Source organism: Aethalodelphis obliquidens, unplaced genomic scaffold (genome assembly GCF_003676395.1).
Source record: "Aethalodelphis obliquidens isolate GAN/ISIS:26980383/991018 unplaced genomic scaffold, ASM367639v1 scaffold18, whole genome shotgun sequence".
In the NCBI taxonomy this organism is placed as follows: Eukaryota; Metazoa; Chordata; class Mammalia; order Artiodactyla; family Delphinidae; genus Aethalodelphis; species Aethalodelphis obliquidens.
In genome coordinates, this window is record NW_020837962.1 from 12289845 (window position 1) to 12309686 (window position 19842).

The 19842-nt window shown below is 51.9% G+C and overlaps 1 protein-coding gene across 12 annotated transcripts in view; it reads left to right on the forward strand.

Moving 5' to 3' along the window:
- Positions 1 to 19842, forward strand: part of IFT140 (intraflagellar transport 140) — a 69984-nt gene that overhangs the window by 18055 nt on the left and 32087 nt on the right. For 11 of the 12 annotated variants that reach the window (XM_027117877.1, XM_027117875.1, XM_027117885.1 and 8 more), the window contains 9 exons: positions 2286 to 2489; positions 2623 to 2695; positions 4599 to 4690; positions 9552 to 9679; positions 11240 to 11357; positions 13689 to 13819; positions 14218 to 14386; positions 15705 to 15836; positions 19539 to 19738. In XM_027117877.1, the coding sequence (XP_026973678.1) occupies positions 2286 to 2489; positions 2623 to 2695; positions 4599 to 4690; positions 9552 to 9679; positions 11240 to 11357; positions 13689 to 13819; positions 14218 to 14386; positions 15705 to 15836; positions 19539 to 19738 (1247 nt within the window). The remainder of the gene's footprint in view (positions 1 to 2285; positions 2490 to 2622; positions 2696 to 4598; positions 4691 to 9551; positions 9680 to 11239; positions 11358 to 13688; positions 13820 to 14217; positions 14387 to 15704; positions 15837 to 19538; positions 19739 to 19842) is intronic. The other variant, XM_027117884.1, reaches the window with a different exon arrangement.

The window sequence follows — 19842 nt, forward strand, 5'->3', positions numbered from 1 at the left end:
AGCCTCCCTCCGACCCACCTGGACCTGGCCTCTGTGCCGGAGCTAGGGGAGTGAGAGATGCTGGCAGCCGCCCCTCCCAGGAAAATGCCGGAGGAGAGGGAGCCCTGGTTTCTTGGCCAAACCTGCCTGCCGAGCTCACCTGCCACAGACTCTGCTCTTCTTACCAGACTTAGTAGACTTTCTTCAATAAGTCTTTCTTCATTTACTCTGTGCCCAATTCCCAGAGAAGTACATGGTTGTGTTTTCATAATTTTCACCAGTTATGCCTACTATGTCCTCGGGGCTCCTCACCTGCCTTTCTGGAACTTGCCTCTCAGATCTGCTCTGTGTGATTTTTTTTTTTTTTTTTTTTAATTTTTGGCTGCACCAAATGGCACTCAGGATCTTAGTTCCCCGATCAGGGATCGAACCCACGCCCCTTACAGTGGAAGTGTGACATCTTAACCACTGGACCGCCAGGGAAGTCCCTGAATTTTTTAAGATAAAGTTTACTTAATCTATACTAATCAGGAAATGAAAACTTACATGGTAAACAGTTTAGGGATACCTTAGAGCAATTTTGGGAATTACTTTTAGATCCTCATCTCAGGTCATAAATAAACATAGTTTCTGGATGAATTAACGAGTTAAATATTTTTAAAAGTTAGGTCAGGGACTTCCCTGGCAGTCCAGTGGTTAAGACTTCGCCTTCCAGTGGAGGGGGTGTGGGTTCGATCCCTGGTCGGGGAGCTGAGATCCCACATGCCTTGCAGCCAAAAAACCAAAACATAAAACAGAAGCAATATTGTAACAAATTCAATAAAGACTTTAAAAATGGTCCACCTGTTGAAAATAAAATTTAAAAAATTAAAAGTTGGGTCAGAATAACTGGCTAAAAACACAGAATATAATCAGATCTGTAGAGAAAGTGTAACTTTCTTAGATTTTAAGTAATAAAAGAAGTTGCAAAAGCAGAGGGACAAGGTTGAGTCCATAAGAACATGTCACACCGGGCAATGTGAACAGGAAGGCTGGGATGAAAGGAAAACTGAGCTGGGTAAAAATTCACTTTAAAAGGTTAATCTCTAAAACACCAAATTTTCCCAATTTTCAATGCATAATTTTTTTCTTCATTTGAATACCAATCCCAGTTGATGTGTACGTTGAAAGTGTTTTTGTTTTTTTGTGGGAGAAGAAAGGTGCTGTTTTAAACTGATGGCTCATCTTACCTTTAGTGATATCTTAGAATAATGGACGTGAAAAATACTCACATTTATAAGAAAAATATTAAGAATGCCAATGGAGGGAATTCCCTGGCGGTCCAGTGGTTAGGACTCAGTGCTTTCACTGTGGGAGCCCGGGTTCGATCCCTGGTTGGGGAACTAAGCCTGCATGCTGCGCTGTGCGGCCAAAAAGAAAAGAATGTAAATGGATAAGTGATGAAGGAGAGTGCAGATAATTTACCTAAGGGTGGTTAGTAGAATCCATGGAAAACGTGTAACCTCAGTGGTAATGAAAGAAATGCCCATTTTAAATAATAGTAAGAGCCACACTAACTTTCTTGAAAGACGTAAAAGAAAAATTGACTCAGTAGACCATGTTCCTCAAAGAGAAGCCTCAATCTTGTAATTACCTGTCCCATCCATCGCTCTTTCCAAATAAATCTACAAATTACATGTTTATCCAGTGAAAATAAGGAGGTTTTTTTTTTTCCTGAGGGAATTCAACACAATAATTCTAAACTCATTTGGTAGAGCAAATGGCCGAGAAAAAATTTTAAAAAGAATCAGACCATTTCTGTATCCTATACCAGAATATATCTGAAAAGTATAGCAATTAACATGGCATGCTTACTAGGAATGGATAAATATATCAGTGGAGTAAAGTTGGAAATCCAGAAATGGATTTGTATGGATTTGGAAGTTTAATATGAAATTATGAAAGTGGTACTTGACATCACTAGAGGAAGTCTGGATGGTTCACTAGAGTGTGTAAATTTGCTTTCCATTTATAAAACATAGACGCCCCTAAGTTCATGTCAGTAAAGTAAACTCTAGAAGATGCTCAACCAGTCAGGATAGACATGAGCGAGAACAACCACACAAGTTTACCCGCTGGATCTAAACTCTGAGTGTTGTTATTTTAAAGTTTTTCTACAAATTATACATTTTATACTTATAAATTTTTAAAATCATGTTTTTAAACAAGAAGAAGAAATAGTGCTTGGAAATTGTTTATGAATCCTCGTACTTATAACATTGCCCTGACTGCACCTCTCCTTTCTGTCTCTCAACGTGGGAATGAAGTGGGGCTCCAGGAAGAGCCTCCTGGCAGTGAACAGCATCAGCTCCGTGCTCATCCTCCGCGAGCAGGCCATGTCGTCCCACTTCCACCAGCAGGTGGCCGCGGTGCAGGTCTCCCCGAGCCTACTCAGCGTGTCCTTCCTGTCCACGGGGGTGACGCACAGCCTGCGCACAGACATGTACATCAGCGGAGTGTTCGCCACCAAGGTCACTGCCAGGGTGACCATGGGCTTGGGCGGGATCATCGATACAGACGGAAGACCTGGTCGGTTGTTAGGGTCATTCGGGACAACGAGGCCCAGACGGCCGGTTGCTTTTTAATTTCCGTGGTTCTTTGTAGGATGCTGTTGCCGTCTGGAATGGAAAACAGGTGGTGATCTTTGAGCCTTCTGGAGCCACATTACGAAGTGCAGGTAGGAGTCTTTTCAGCCCCACGAAGGGGACTCACATCTAATGGGGGTGGGTGCTGGTGCCTGTGAGGTGGGCAAAGGGCAGGCCCAGGGCCATGGGGAGACCCTTATGTCAGTTCTCGTGCCTGGGCCTGCGTTTCCAGAGCCGGTGCTGCCACTCTAGCCCTGTGCAACCAGGGCCTCCCCAGCCTCCCTACAGAAGCTAGTTGAGGTAGTTAAGTGCAGCCAGATCTGGGGCCAGCAGCCCTCCTGGGCTCCAGGACGATGAAACAGCTCAGAAATAAGTTGGCATGAGTGTGAAGAACCACAGTGCTTTCCGGGGAAAGGGATGCTACACACCTGACTTCTGAACTTCCCAGAGCACGCACAGCAGTGAGCCCGTGGGGTCTCGACCAAGGCCAACCTCTGTCTGAAAATTTCAGGGTGGATCTTCAGAGCTGTTCCACCTGTCCCATCCATCGCTCCGACTCTCTGTTTCACTTTATCTTCTGCTCTTTAGCACATGTCTGTATGAGTTACGGGGCTACTGTAACAAGGACCACAAAACGAGTGGCTGTTTAGGAGTTATTCTCTCACAGTTCTTGAGGCCAGATGTCCAAAATTAGTTTCACTGGCCAAAATCAAGGTGTTGGCAGAGCCCCAGAGGCTCTAGGGAAGACTCTGCTCCTTGCTTCTTACAGCTTTTGGTGGCTGCCAGCAGTCCTTGGCTTGGGGTCACATCATTCCAGTCTCTGCCTCCACTGTCACATTGTTCCTGTCTAAAAATCTCCCTCCCTCTTACAGGGACACTTGTGATTTCATTTGGGGCCCATTTGCATAATCCAAGATAATCTCCCCATCTCAAGACCTTAACATCTTTGGCCATATAAGCTAATATTCATGGGTTTCAGGGATTAGGACCTGATCTCTTTGGGGACATCTTCCCACCAAGCACAGTGACCATCAGGACGTGCTCCTCGGCAAGATCTCCTTCTGCACAGTTCTTGTCTTCACCCATCCTGACCTAGGCCCTCCTGCCTCACAGGGGGATTCGTCATTGCACTGTTCCCAGGGTGATGCCCCCACGTGCTTGTTTGAATACCTCACACCTCCCTGGGGATGTTTTTCCACAGGTTATCAACTCTCTCCCTCATATTATTCCCTCACTTTTTTTTCCTCCTCTAACACTTTGTTGCCTAAAGTTCTCTTGGAACACTTTTCCCACCCTGCCCTGTATCGTGCTGATAATTCACGTCTTCGCCTCTCTTCTACCATAGACCCCTTGAGGGGCAAGGGTGAACTTATCCTCCCAAGGGGATAGCACAACAGGTGCTGAGCTATTTTCTGTTTTGTGTGTGTCATCATCTTCCTAACTAGATAAGAACCTGTCTAGAGCCAGAGACTAGAGCTTGTGGTCTCCAAAGTTCCACATAAGATAAGCAGATGCTTGAACAATCATGCTGTCATAGATGCTATGCTACTGGAAGCACCACTGCTAGATGGGATAAAAGAGGAGAGACCATCAGTGACTGGTGAGGGCAGGGTGCCCAGCACTGAGTCCCCACACCTGGCCATCACCGGCAGCTGTGGCCCTGGCAGGTCCCTGTGTCTCAGAGCCTCACTTTCCTCATCTGCAAGATAAAGAAAACGCACCTTTCACAAGGCTATTGTGGGTGCCAAGGAAAATTAGGGAACACACATGAGAACACTTCTTGACTATACCGCAGCTCCACCCCTTCTACCCGTCTCACCGTGGTTCCTTCTTTATATCCTTAGTTGTAGAAGATCTTTTCTGCTAGGTTTCAGTCTTTCTCATCAATAGTTGCCCTACAAAAAGTCCTAGTTTTAGTGTGAGAATGCTTCTTAAACTCTAAGGAGCTATGACAAGACTAGCTGCTGCTGTCCTGACCTTTATCTTTAATTTTAGGTACCTTCCTGTGTGAGTCTCCAGTGTTAGCCATGCACGAAGAAAACGTTTATACGGTGGAGCCAAACCGAGTCCAAGTTCGAACCTGGCAGGTAAATTGCTGCTCTAGAGTGAGTGGCCTGTGACGTTAAAGACAATTAGAGCAGAGTTTAAAATGCCATCTCTAAATCAAGCCAGAGCCTGCTTAATGACTTCACTCAACCACATCAGATTGCCCCCACTGGGTGCTTGGTTGTAAAAATGGATTGTTGGATAGCCCCTCCATCGACAGCTCTTGTGACTTCAGAAGTCAGGAGGTGAGGCAGTGGCCTTTTGCAGTGAAAAGGACTACATGGCTGGACCTTGAGTGCATGGGGGTGTGAAATGGGAGGAAATTTTGCTGTGTTTAATGCGCATCTTGAGGACTGAGGGGTCATCAGTTCAGGACATATCTTTAGGCAGACCTTTTTCCCTGCATGTGTCTGAGGGTGAGGCCAGGATGGGAGCAATGTGTGCCTCCAGGATTACAGGCCTTTAACACACCATTCTGTTCCCTCCGGGTGGTGTGCAGTAAGGAAACCCTGCCCACATCCCGTGCACACTTGCTGGACCCCCAGGGCTGACATGGTGTATTAGTTTCCTGAGCCTGCCATAACCAATGACCACAAACTTATGGCTTAAAACAATAGAAATTTATTTTCTTTGCAGTTCAGGAGGCCAGAAATCCTAAATCTAGGTGTGGGCAAGATTGGCTCCTTCTGAGGCTCTGAGGGTGAATTTGTCCCATGCCCCTTCCAGCTTTTGGTGTTGCCGGCATTCCTTGCGTTCCTCAGCCTGTAGACAGATCACTCCAGTCTTTGCCTCCATCTTTACATGGCCTTCTCCCTGTGTCTTAGAAGGACACTTGTCCTTGGATTTAGGGTCCACCCTAATCCAGAGTTGTCTCCTTTTGAGATCCTTAATTATATCTGCAAAGACCCTTTTTCCAAGATACATCCAAATGGATGTATCTTTCAGGGGCTACCATTCAGCCCAGTACATGCAATAGTGTTCTGCATCATGGTTGAGGACATTTGTTATGGCACTGGTTTTAGCTCTCAGTATGACTGCTTTGTCCAGCTCTGAGTTCTTTCCTGGGGTCCAGCATTTGATTTCCCAGGGCTGCCATGTCCGTGTCCTTGTACCTCACAGCCTGCACGTCCACTCTTGCATTCAGCAATTCCTGAAAGAGCTTCCATGCAGTTCTACTTTCTAGCAGGAGGGTCAGACAGTAAAGGTGCACACTGAAGTGTGGAGGTAGGTGGGAAGTATTGCAGGGGGTGGCATTGGAATAGAGACCTGACAAGTCAGGGAAGCGCCCGCAGCCCCACTCGCCTCCTGGGGCAAAGTGCAGGTGGAAGGAGCTGGGGCCTGTTGAGATACCTGCCCTGCTTCAGGTCAAAAGGGAGGCAGAGAGGCTGGAGGGAAGGAGGGATGGGCCTTGCATACTGCTGATAGTTGTGTAGGGGCATCAGCTGTGGACATAAAGCCGAGGCAGGGAGGGGCCCTCCTAACAAAAGATGAGGGAGCAGCTGGGTTATCAGAGGAGTGACCTGAGGAGCTGGAGAGTGGAGGCATCCAAGGAAAGAAGGAAAGATCTTCAGGGAAGGGGCGAAAGGCATACTGGGAAAGAAGGATAGGCCTGCTGGAAAATGGGGGAATGGCATACTGGGAAAGAATGATAGGTCTGATGGGAAGGTGCAAAGAGCATGCTGGGAAGGGGCAAGAGGCATACTGGGAAAGGGGCAAAAGGCATAATGGGAGAGAATGAAAGACGTGCTGGGAAAGGGTGAAAGGCATGCTGGGAAAGAAGGATAGGCCTGCTGGAGAAGGGGGAAAGGCATACTGGGAAAGAATGATAGGCCTGATGGGAAGGAGCAAAAGGCATGATGGGAAAGGGGTGAAAAGCATACTGGGAAAGAATGATAGGCCTGTAGGAAGGGGTGAGATGCATACTGGGAAAGAAGAAAAGGCCTGCTGGGAAGGGGCAAAAGGCATACTGGGAAAGAATGATAGGCCTGCTGGGAAAGGGCGAAAGGCATGCTGGGAAAGGGGTGAAAGGCTTACCGGGAAAGAATGATAGGCCTGCTGGGAAGAGGTGAAAGGCATACTGGGAAAGGGGTGAAAGGTTTGCTGGGGAAGGGGTGAAAAATCAGCTGGAGGGAACTTAGGAGCGTCTGACCACAGACAGTCTAGAGTTTAGACTTTTTAGTTGATTTTTAGGTTAAGGAATATGTGACCATGGTGATTAGTAAAGTAATGCCAGCCTGTGTAAGGAATCCATTAGCACCTCTCCTCTCGTTGGAAAGCTGGAGTGTGTCTCCAGACCTTTCTCCCTGCCCGTGCATCCATGACACACAAACTGCAGTTGTTGCTGGTTTGTGTGGTGATGGGACAGCCATTATGTACCTCATGGTTCTCGCAGAAGCTTCCTCCAGGTGGGAGCGCAGAGCCCCGCTGGTTCCCGTGCTTCCTGCCAGGCACTGCGAGGAGAGGCGGGAGCTGAGCGGGGGCTGGTGTCTGACAGACACCCGTGGAGGCAAAGCCTCGGGGGACCATGTGGAAGTTGGAAGGCAGGAGGTGTGGAGCCCCAGTAACACGGTGCGTTTTGGCTTGTTTTTTTCTTGGTTTTGTGTTTTCTTCCTAGAAGATCACTTCCTTCCCTTCTGTGGGAAGGACTAGGGCAGCTGGTGAGCAGTGAAGGCAGATAGGAGAGGCCACAGGTGAGAGGTCCGGGGGCTTGGAGCGCGACAATGGGCAGGGAGCCAGGCCAGAGTCAGCAGTTAGGGGCGTGGTGAGCAACTGGTGTAGGAGGGAGGAACTGAGGACATTCTAGTTGTCTAGTTTGCGGGTCTGTGCTAATTGTGGAGCCTTAAGGTGGAAAGTACAGAAGCAGAGCAGGGCTGGGGGGGAAGGGTGCAAGTGTGAGGTGCCTCGGACACCCTTCAGAGATGTCCCAGTGTTACCTGAAAATGAGGTTCGCCTCTCGGTGGATGTCAGCCAATAGACACAACCAAGCTAAGATCGGGAGAAGGAAGGATTTATTACTTGCAGCCAGGAAGGAGAACACGGGGGATCTTTCCCAAAACAGTGTCTCCTGAACAGCAAAATTGGGGAAGTTTTAAGCTGAGGGCACAAGCATATTCACAAAAGCATTTGAGCAGAGGAGAATTCAGGGTAGAATTGGGGCAAAGGTCAACAGAGTCCAGGCTGTGGATTGAAGTCGGTGGGAGCGTTACTTCCTGCAGAACTCAAAGGTGTATTATTATGTATATCCCTTGAGGAACCAGGACCTGCCCCAAGGCTGCTCCTCCCTTGTTTCTGCATTCCCTCCCTAAGATCATTAATTGCTGAGGCCTGTTCTAGGACCAGCACTGTGGCCAGGCTTAGATCACAAAATGGCTTAGGCTAAAATGGGTCCTCTTATGTCAAGAATACCAGTCCTGGTTTTCTTTCTCCAGGAACCCCCACCACCACCCCGCCCCAGCCTATATCCTTACACCAGAGCCAGCTGGAAACACTGCTCTGGAGGCAGGAGCCCAGGCCACGCTCTGAAGCTGGGGTTGGGAATTGGGACATATCATTGAGGCAGTGTGGAAGGAGAGGAGGTCAGGTTTGCACTGCGTACAACGTGTCAGGAGCGGCAGAGGAGAGGTCGAGCAGAGGAGGCTGAGAGCCTCGCTCTGTCCTCACCAGTGAGCCTGTCCTCACCGTGAGCCATTGCCTGTGACTGTTGTTTGCTTGTTCCACAAACGTATACTAACCTCCCTACTGGGTGCATCAACATGAAGATCAGATTCCTCAGCTTGGAACTCACCCCCATGCTGTTTATCCCTCACTCTGAGTTTCCTGGACGGGTTATGCAGCTTCCTGGCCTGCTCCTCAAGTCTCTGTGCCTGGCACTAGGAGTCTACTAAGTTCTGTTGGAACGCCCCCCCATCCCCGGTCGTCCAGCCTGCTCCCCGCTACCCCTGCACTGGGACCAGGCCTCCACCTGCCGCCCACTCACTGTTGGGGTGCCCTGCTCCCAGCCCAGCACCATGCCACGCAGACACTTACTGGGCACTGCTTGAATTGAGCCAGGAGCCTCTCTCAGCTCCAAGGACAAGGGTCGGTCCATGCACAAGACACACGAAAGCCTAAGCTCTGTGCAGGCCTGACTGTAGTCACTCTTTCCAAAATGCTCTTAAAGTAAGAGTGACACTTTAAAACCCTCCAGAGTCTTCCAACTTCACGTAGAACAAAATCTGGCTCTCCACCTTGGCCTGCACTGATTACCCACTTGGCCTCTGCTCACTGCCCACCTCGGGGGCCACCCCTTGGCCACCACATTCCTTCCTGCTGTGCTGGCTCCTCCTTGTCCTGGAAAGCCAGGCTCAGCTCTCCAATAGGTGGCTCCTTCTCCCCAGTCTCAGTTCAGGTTTGCCCCACAGACAAGACCTGTTTCTCAGGCATTTACTGACGTATGATGTACACACAGGAAAGCAAGCATGTTGTGTGTGCAGCTCAGTGAGTTTTCACAGATGGACGTATCCGTGACGCGACCACCATCCCTTCCACTCACGGCCTCCCCTGGATGTGACCACTTAGAGGACACTAGCCACACAGTCAGTTTCATTGGGGCTTTAACATAAGACCTTGCAGGCAGTACCTCCTGGACCAACCCAAGCAGGTGGAATTCAATGTCTCGCCACCTTGATAGTTTTGTTTTAGCATTCTGTCCGTCACCTGTCTACACTTGCTCAGGTTGAGTTATGTGCGTACTTGCTTGTTGACCTGGCTGCTACCTGTCTCCCCCTCTGAACGTAAGCATCAGGGATCCCCCCGGGGCAGGGCCCCGTCCTCCCCTCCCCGTGTGGGGTGAGACTCCAGCAGAGGGCAGGGCCCTGTGAATAAAGCCTCCCTGAATTCCCTGTTCCCTCCTTTTTTCTTCAGGGGACTGTGAAACAACTCCTGCCATTTTCCGAAACAGAGGGGAACCCATGCTTCTTTGACATCTGTGGAAATTTCCTGGTTGTAGGGACAGACTTGGCTCACTTTAAAAGCTTTGATCTATCCCGAAGGTACAGTGTTTGTCCAAATAAAAGTATTATATTTTTAAAATTAGTCAGGAGGTAGTGTGGTGGGTAGAAAATGGAGAGGAGGAAGCAAACTACTTATGTTCTCATTTCAACATTAATGTGCAACTTACTTTTTTGAAATGTCTTATGTCTTGATTTAAATTCTTCATCTTTGCATGAAGGGTAAGGGACCAGCATCACTATGTGATGGACACATGACAGTGCATTTGTCAAAATCCATAGAACTTTACAGCTCAAAGTGAGCCTTAATGTCTGCAAATTTAAAAAATCAGTTCAGGGGATCCCAGGATGGAATGCAGACGAGGCAGGACTACCCACCATTCGTGAGTGTGTGGAACTGCCTCCCTGGGAACCAGGTGCCGCCTGGGTCACCCTGGCACCGAGTGGGACCGTGAGACTAAGGGCTAAGGGGCCGCACGCGGCATGTGCTCTGCAGACGAAGTCAGTTCCCACGGGGCTCGGGGAGCAGTACCCACACTGCCATCCAGGCTGGACATGAGCAGCCGAGGGATGGGATGGGAGCCCGAGGGAGCCAGCTTCTCGCCTGGGTGGGAGGTTCCAGATCAGCAGGGGTGGAGGCTGGAGTGACCCCTGTGCTGGTGCATCCAAGGTGGAGATGTGAGTCTGAAGTAGAGTGCAGCTTCACGTAGACGCAGGTGGATGCGTATAAAGTTACCATGGCTACGAGGATACACACCAGTCAGTATACACACAGCCTTGCTCTGTCAGCCGTGGGGGCCTGAGGGCAATGACACCCCAAGAGCAACGAGCACATCCCGTGCCCGGATCTGGGTCTCTAAGTCCTGCAGTAAAGGGAACTGATCTCCTCGGAGAAATGATGCTGGGACTGATACTGGGACTGAAGCAGGAAATACACCAAATGAGCCTGGAGACTCTGTCCCAGCCCAGAGGGGCCCAGGGAGACGAGACAATTAAATGTCAAGTGGGGCCTGGACAGGGGGCCTAGGACAGACAGAGGACACTAGGGGAAAAGTAAGGAAATGTGAATAAAGCAAAAAAAATCATAATGAGATACCTCTACAAGCCAGCGTTGTTTCTAATGGCAACAAACTGAAACAACTAAACAGGGAATTAATTAAATAAATTTTAGTTTGTCCACACAGCGGAAAAGCACACAGCTGTAATGAAGTATGGGCAGCAGAGACCCCGGCCAGCTGTGCTGTGGGGACGATGAAGCAGCCTTAATAAGCTGCTCCTGTGTGAGACAGGGACAAAATACGTGTTCGTGTTTGTTCACAGAAACAGAATTTTAAAACCTCACCCACCAAGTAGCAGATTGTTATGTTGTACAGCTGAAACTAAGATAACGTGTGTGTCAATTATACCTTGACAAAAAAAATGTAAAAATAAAAAATCACCCTATGTCTGAGCTCAGCCCATTTCCTGAGTCTCACATTACCGAAGTGAGAGCAGTTGGGCCCAAGCGGAGCTCAGTTCTCTGGGCCCAGGTTCCAGGCCGCAAGGAGAAGGGGCGCCTGCCATCCCACGGCGGTGCCACTGAGACCGCGTCCCTCCCCGCAGAGAGGCGAAGGTGCACTGCAGCTGCAAGAGCCTGGCAGGGCTGGTCCCGGGCGTTGGGGGCATGGCCTCCCTCAGGTGCAATGCCAGCGGCAGCAAGATCAGCATCCTCCTCAGCAAGGTGAGTCCGCTCGTGCGCACAGCTCCTCCCACCCCTCCAGCTGGCCCTTCTGTGCCCCACACCCCGCGCTCTTGACGTCCCCTCCTCCCTGGCCGGGCGGAGTGGTGGGGGAGCTTTCTGTCTGGCCTCTCCTCTTGCCTGGGGCCACCCTTCGCCTCCCCACCTTCCTTCACTCCATGTTTCATCAGGAGCAGTGGTTTCTGCTTTGCAGAGACCCTCACCTCTTCCCTTTTCTGCCTCTTTCCATCACCCGACTAAATTCTCTGGGCACCAGGGGTGATGACTGTGGAAGGACCTTGGAGCCTCTTGCTTAGAGAAACACACGACGTGGGTGTGGAGGAGGCAGGTGGCTGGGTTGCCTGTTCTGGAGGAGCTACTGCCTTCCCACCTGGCAGTGTCTGTTCATGCTCTCCTCATGCATTCACTCACACGTTCATTTGCTCACTCATTCACTCACACATTCGCTCACTTATTTATTCACTCATTCTCTCACTCGTTCATTTAAGAGTGGATTGCTGGTTGCCCTCCATGTACCACACACTTTGCTGGCCACTGTAAACACAAACTGATCGGTTAAATCGGGGAATCGGCCCCTCCCCTCGGAGAAGCAGACTCGAGTAAATTTTTACATGGTGAGAGCTGAGAGGAGAGGTGAAGGGCTGGAGGTCAGTGGTAGGTGGAACAGCTCTCAAGAGTTCCGGAGGCTTCCAGGGAAGGTGGAGGTTGAGCCCAGGTGTGGGCTCGCCAGGTGGGCAAGTGATGGGGGCACAGCCCCGCCAAGGCGTCAGAGTGCGACCCCGTGGCAGAAGCATGGCTTCACCAAGGTCTCTGGTCACTGGCAGAGGGGGAGGCCCAGGCTGAGTGGTCAGTGGGCTATCACAAGGTGGAAGATCCCTTGGGGCCCATCACAGCCATACTTGGCTGTAGGGCAGGGAAGGACAGGGTCTGAGAGGAGCTGGGTGAGGAGCCTTTGGGGGACGGAGGGGGGTCCTGTCTGGTTGTTGAGTTAAGGGATTTGAAGGGCGGCCTGTGGGCAGTTAGACACAAGCCTGAGTCTCAGCCAGGAGGTCTGGCTGGAGGTGGGGGTCCTACCAGCCGGAGGCCAGGGTGGACCTGGGGAGGCTGAGGGAGGGGAAGCAGCTGAGCTGATGGGGAGAGACAGGCAGGCACCGCACACCAGGCAGTCCTGGGTCACTCATTCCTTCAGTGGCCAGGACACTGCCCGGGTATCCACACACAGGCAGGAGACACCCACACAGGAGGTAGGCAGGGTATTGGGACGTGGTGCTGGGCAGTCCCGGGAAGGGCATTTTCCTTGGTGCTGGGTGTGGACGCTGGTGAGAAGTGCGGACTGCTGAGTGACCATTGTCTCCGGAGGCCTGATTCTAAAGAGCAGAGCGAGCTTGAGGGAGCTCAACGCTCAGACCAGGGTCAGGAATGCTCGCCCTGGTGAAAGAAAAAAATCAAAGAAAGAAAAGTTGAGCTAGGTTGAGGGGGCTTGCAGTGAAAGATAGCTCCCCTGCCCCACTGGCACTCCCCAGGGGAGGAGAGGCTGGGAGAAGCAGGAGGAGGAGGATGGGATGAAGCCCCTCTCCTTGCAGAAGGGGCAGGGTGGGCGTGGTGTCTGGGGTGGAGACTGAGTCCTGGACCATCTTACCGTGTCCCAGACACTTCGTTGTTTGTCATTTTGCTTAGGGAATTGTGATGACTAGAAGCTTGCGTTTTTATTTAGTCAAACCTATCGATGATTTTTAATTTGTGATTTCTTCCATTGCTTTTAAGCTTACAGTATTTTCTTTTGTCTAAGATATCGGTAATTTTTCATTTTCTTGCCTTTCTTTTCTTAAGTAAGCACGTCCCTTTACCGTCCCGGTATCTGTGGGGATAAAGGTTTAACAGTCTACATGAGTTCTTGGCATTTTGCCCCAACAACCAAGCTGGTTCCCTTTTCTCAGCTTTTCTGAAGCTTCTCTATGGTGTTTACTTCATTTTTACTCACTTGCGTGAGAATTCGTTTATCAGAATCTCGGTCCCTCCTTGTGCCCATGGTTAATCCACCTCAGGTAAGATGACATCACACTCACGTCTGTATTAAGAACAGCTAGACAGCCATAGTCGACCTGCACAGTCTGAGAATTTGTCTTCAGTTTTCTGAAATTAGAAAGTAGTAAATCCATAGCCATTTCAGCAGGATGAACGTAAGCTGACGTTCGAATTACGAATGCTGGAGGCCCGCTCATGGGAGCGGCTGGGTGGATGACCCGGGCATCTCTTCCAGGCGTGTGGCTCTCAGTGGGCGGGTACCCTGAGCTCCAGCTCTCTCTTCCCCAGGCTGACAACAGCCCCGATTCCAGAATCTGCTTCTACGATGTGGAAATGGACACAGTGACCATCCTCGACTTCAAGAGGGGACAGATAGATCAGAGAGAGACGTTGTCCTTTAATGGACAGGAGACTAAGAAGTAAGATTGTGGTTTGGGAGGATTTTGTTGAAAAAAATGTTGAAAACGATGTTCAGTTACTTGTTGGCTTCGAGGCAGGTTGTCGCTAAGTTTACTTCACCCTTGGAAGAGCTCAGAGATCACGAGTGGTGGAAACCAGAGGTGAAATAGAAACAAACTCCCCTGGTCAGTCGGGGTGGACTTGAGTCTCTAATCTGTTTTCCAGGTTCTAAGGTTCTGGAGTCATGGGGTCGGAACTCGAGCTTCTGAAAGGGCTGCAACTCGAGTGTCCACAAGGGCAGCCTGAGTCTTGGGGCACAGAGGGCCCATCAGCATCTCTGTTGGCATGGAGAGTGTTTCTGAAAACACAGTGGGGCATTGATGTACCACGTGTGTGAGGGTCTGTCTCTCTCTTTCAGAAGCCAGGCCCTTGCAGATGAGAGGCTGACGAATCTCGTGCCTGTGAGCCACTTCTGGGATCAGAGTGAGCCCAGGCTGTTTGTGTGTGAAGCCTTGCAGGAAGTGCCGGGCGCCCCGCTGCAGCCAACGGACAGGAAGGCCCTGGGCGAGGCCAGCACAGGCCCCACGGTACCACATGCTGTCGCCTTTGTGTTTAGATTGGTGGGGACGTGGCAGGCTCTGTCTTCCCAACATGGTCCACAGGGAAGTTCTGGGGAATGGATTCAGGAGAGCAAGCGCTCACCCCCAGGATGCCGGGGGACACCTATCCCCTCTGGGTTGACACTGAGGGCTGGCCCCACCCTCTGTCACGTGCCATTTTCTCTCGGCAGCTCAGAGCTCTTTATCAAAACAGTTAACGTGAACTTACCCCTTGATGTCAGCTCATCCTGTGGGGTCCAGTTACTGAGGCCGACTCCTCAGTCATCCCCCGAACAATTGGCCCCCTCGCCCCTGTCTCCATCCCAACCCCCGGCTTTGCAGGGCGTCCCTCCCCAAAACTGGTGACTCTCGGGCCCAGGACTCCAACACTTTCCAAGTCTTGGGTCCTGCAGGACACCCAGTGATCCCTGAGAAAGCCCGGGGGCTGCATGCGCCTCTCTGTGACCCAGAGGGATCTTTCGTAGGGTCCTCAGTAGGTCAGCAAAGGCCCGCCGGCCCTAGAGCTTCAGGTGACTTGTGTCCCTGCCAAAGGGACTTCCTTCCAGGATGTGAGAGGCTGGATCCCCTGAGGCTACCAGCAGCGGGTTTCCACACCCTGATGTTTTCAGAAGCAAATCGGTCTCTGGGTCTGAAACATGAGTGGCGAGAGGGGCCCTGTTGGCATCTGTGTCACTGGAGTGGAGACTCGAAGATGAGAGAGAGGATCTAGTGACGAGCAAGTTGGGGGCACTTGCTCCCACTTGGAGGGTGGGGGCATGGCCGGCGAAGGGCTCCTGGTCTTGGGTGAAGTTGGTGAGGAGACGCAGGCACTCACAGAGCAGGGCAGCCACCAGCCCCTCGGCCTCCGCGTCTCCTGGGCAGAAGGGTCTGCGGCCGAGTCCTGCAGGACAGGGTCCCGCCGAGCATCGGCCTCTCCACTGTCCCTGCCTGAGAGCAGAGCAGAGTCTCCATGTCAAAGTCAAGAAACTGAAGGGGCTACTCTTGAAGCTCCTGAGCTTCACTCACCAGCGCGGGTGGAAGGGTTAGTTTTCACCACAAGGTCAGCGAGATGGGTCTAGTGGCTCCCAGGCCGGACGAGGTGTGTCCTCCAGGAGGGGCGTCAGAGAATAGTGGAGCCTGGTGTCGTTGCTGTGTGCCCCGAGGAGGAAGGGGGTTATCTGTGTGCCTATGTGTTGGCCCCTCTACTTTCTTTGTGTTTTATGTAAATATCCCAGCAGTGAAAATGGGATTGGACGAGATTCAGGAAAGTTATTGCCAAACTAAGACAGAACGTCTCCCTCTGCAGGCAGACGTGCTGGTCCTGTCTTTCTTCGTCTCTGAAGAGCACGGCTTCCTGTTGCAGGACAGCTTCCTCCGGCCTCCCGTCTTCCAGGCACTCCTGGGAATCCAAGTGCCCCATTATTACTTCATGAGAAAGGTGGGAGCCTCTATGTGTGCGGCCGTGTCTCAGGCCCTCCTCCCCACCGGGGCTCTTCCGTTAAACAAGCAAACCGTGTGCCCTGATTTGTCGCCTGAGATTCCCGCAGATCCGAGGTTTATGTGTGGGGAAAGGCAGGCAGGCAGCAGTGCTGCTGAGGGTTGTCCCTTCCGGCGTCCCCCAAAGGCACCGTACCCTTCCACTTTCCTGTCTTCTTTTTAAAAATTCTAGCTGTTTTTTTAAAAGTACGTATTCCTACATTCACTGTAGGAAATTCAGAAGCTTCAAATAAAGAAATAAAGACCGAGGATGCTGCAAATCTCCGTGGTCGCAGCCCCCAGAGATGGTTGCTAGGAAAGGCTGGCGGGCAGCCTTTCAGGAGAGGTCTTGTCCTTTGCCCACGTGTGTGTGTGTTACATACACTGGTTGTTTTTATTTTTTTTATTTTTATTTATTTTTTTGATGTGGACCGTTTTTAAAGTCTTCACTGAATTTGTTACACTGTTGCTTCTGTTTTATGTTTTGGTGTTTTGGCCCTGAGGCATGTGGGATCTTAGCTCTCCCACCAGGGATCGAACCCGCGCCCCCGCATTGGAAGGCGAAGTCCCAAACACTGGACCACCAGGGAAGTCCCACGGGTGTGTTTTTAAATTTTTGATCAAACAGGGTTGTTTTCAGCACACACCACCCACCCCCTCCCCCACCGCCAACAAGGGTATTTTGGATGAGTTATTTGCCTTCCCTGGAACCTGGTCTCCACGTCCCCACGGTCCCTCCTAGACCTGAAATCAGCCATCCTCTGCCCTGAGATGCCGTGCTGATCACGGGGGTGGGTGCATCTGCGGGGTAGGGGTGGCGGAATGTCCAGACGAGTTGAAACACTGGCTGAGCCACCTGTTCTCAGCCGGGCGCCAACACCGCCTGCACAGAGGAGGCGCGGCTGCGCTGGGACCTGAAGGCTGCAGCCTGTCGTTCGTGCCTTCCGTTCTGCAGGACTGTGAATGTGCTGGCCGCTGCTGCTCCTATTCTCGTAAAATCTGCAGACTCCTCCCCGTCGTCAGCTCTTTGGGCTCCCCTGCCGCGTCTTTCTTTACTGTTGTGTCAGAAGAAGGACTGAAGTATGTAGACTTTTACTTGGATATTTTTTGGCTCTTAGCATAGGGTGATTTAAAATCAACCCTAAACATGAACTCTGTATTTTTTGCCGTTAGCAAGTGTTCTTTTTTTAGCCAGGGGTAAGGGCAGACCCCAGAGGACCCCCAGAGATGGTGGACATGCCATCTGAGCTTGGCTATCTCTGCCAGCTCCAGAGCTGAGGCCCCTTGCCTGTGTGAACGGCTGTCTGCTCAGAAGCCAGGACGCAGGTCTCCCCGGGCCCCTCCCAGGGTTATTACTGACCTGAAGAGGTTTGGCAGGAAGGCCCAGGGTGGGCTCTCTGCTCTTTGTTCTGTGACTGTCATGGGCGAGCCGTGTGGGTCTGTGGGTCTCAGGCTGTGCTGAAGCCCTCGTGCAACGTGCCCCCCTGAGACCACAGGCCAGGGTTGCCCCTGGGAACAGTATCCCCAGCCATCGAGGTCAGCAGCGAATAGTCTTTTCTGCACTTCGACTTGTGATCCGTTGCAGTGAACTTTGTGAGGCTGTGTGGTTTCGATTCCAGGACCCCCTGCGCTCTGTCCATGCAGGTTTTCTGAGTTTCCTCTTTTGAATAGACCAGTGCCTCCAGACCAGCATTTTTCTGAATTTCATTCTTATTTAGTGCTTTTATACGTTTTCATTTCTCTTTGATTTGAGACTCAAAACGTAGAGACAGCCTTTGAGCTCCTTCTCTTGGGCGTCTCCCTCGTCTTCACGCCTGGGCTTGTTTCCCTCAGTCTGAGCACCATCCTCCCCTCCGCCAGCCCCTCAGCTCTCTTCCCCCCCGAGCATCCACTTGGAGCTGTTGGCCCAGCAGAGGCCTGCGTGATGCTCCTCCCTGTTACCTGAGCTTTGCAGTTGCCCCAAGATGTGGTTTTCTTTGTTTTAAGCGACAGCTGTCTGTGTCCTGACACCTCCCACCTCACATGCTCCAGCTTTGTCAGGGGCCTGGCAGGGCATCAGCTCCTCGTTGGGGCAGCACGAACAGTCTTGTCTCCTAATGCTTGCGGTGAGGAAGTATTTCACTTACCTGTGTTTGCAACACAGGAAGTCTTATTCATTTGATCTCTCAGTGCGGGAGAGGAGGGGCCTACGCAGCCTATTTCCCTGAAGCGCCTGGCGTCCCGAGGTTCCTGTCCGCACACTCAAGGGTGTGGTGTCAGTCGAACAGCCCTGGGCCCCCAGCTCCCACATGTGTTCAGGGCAGGCGGCTCATCCCCTCGAGAGCAGAACCCAAGGTGAATGCAGGCAGGGGGCACCGTGAGCTGTGACCGTGGGTGCACTTGTTTCTGTGAGAATTCCTGCATGTGCTCGCGGGGAGCAGGGCTCTAATGAGGACGGGGCATCAGACCCACAGCAAGGCTGACGGAGGTCAGGCTGCTGTCTCGTGATTTGTGACACCACAGCAGACAGCAAGTACCACCCCCCATGGTTTTTGTGTCCACGTTTTCTGAAGGTTTCCCACTCAGTGCAAAATCAGCCCAAACTTGAGGACTCAGCTTCCCGCCGGATGTGACCCCACCACTCGGCCACAAACCCTGACCAGGGCTGCTCTTGGCCTCTGCTTATGCTCTGCTCTGTGCCTGGAGGGTCTCCCCGTCCACACCTGGGTCTGATAAATCCTACCAGGGTTTCAAGGCCCAGATCAAGTGCCCCCAAAGTTGGGGGCTACAGTTGAACTTCAGAAGGATCCGTGACACAGGAGCTTCTGGGAACTGAGTCAGAGGCAGGTGGTGAAGGAGTCAGAGTCACAGCAGATACGAAACTGCCAGGGTAGGGGAGTGGGGTCCAAGGAGATGGATCATGAACTCTCTACACGGGGGAGCCTGTGTAATCAGACGAATGGACGCTGCAGAGAGAGAGCAAGCCAGGTGGGAGACCAAGGGGTGTGTGTGCGGATCCAGCCCAGGGGTGAGTGGAGGGCATGGAACCCCGTCTAGCTGGGAGGAGGGAAGTGGACTTGAGAAGGATTTGTGGCTGGAGCTGGTGCAGAAGGCATGGTCCAGACAGTGCACTAAACTGTGCTTGTGCTGGGACCACAGGATTTCCTTCCTCTGCCTGCATTGGGGGTGTGGCAGGGGTGGGGGGTGGGCTGCACTAGGTGAAGGTTCTGAGAAGCACCAGCAGAGGGCTCACCACCACTAATCCAGGTTACATTTTGGAAACTTCTACCTGCAGTGATGCTGGCGTCGATTTTAATACCCTCTGCACATGTACACAGGTCTGACTTGATAGTAAAAGCTCTTTCTAGGAATTTTACAAATGGCCCTGGGAGGTAGGGATTTTCATGCCTGTTCACGGCTGTTGAGCAGCTGATGTTAGTGCCTTAGCGGCTGGCAGGTCCCTGTGCGTTGACAGCCTGCGTCACCCGCTGTCTGAAGCCAGAGCCCCAAGTTCTGGTAACTTCAGGGGGCCTGCGGACGTGCGTTGTGTTTGCCGAGAGCATTGCTGAATATTGGGTCTGTGTGCAGAGGGTCCCCGCAGCTGACGAGTACCCCCAGGGAGAGGCCCGGGGTGGGCCCTGGCTTTACAGGGATCCACAAATAAACAGTGCCCTTTGTCGTTCAGCCGGGAGAAGTGGACCTCGAGGACCAGGTGGACTCCGGGTCCCAGCGCATCCCCCAGACGGTGGGCAGGAGGCCCCTGCGGGACTTCGTGGGGCTAGAAGACTGTGACAAGCCCACGCAGGACGCCATGCTCAACTTCACCTTCTTCCTGGCTGTCGGGGACATGGACGAAGCCTTCCGGTCCATCAAGCTCATCAAAAGGTGAGGGTTCTGCTCGCGAGGTGTGCCGCACCCAACTCCCTGTGACCCTCCTTCGGGTCTCTTCCCTCCCCATGAGTCTCATCGTCGCTGACTCTTCTTGGTGT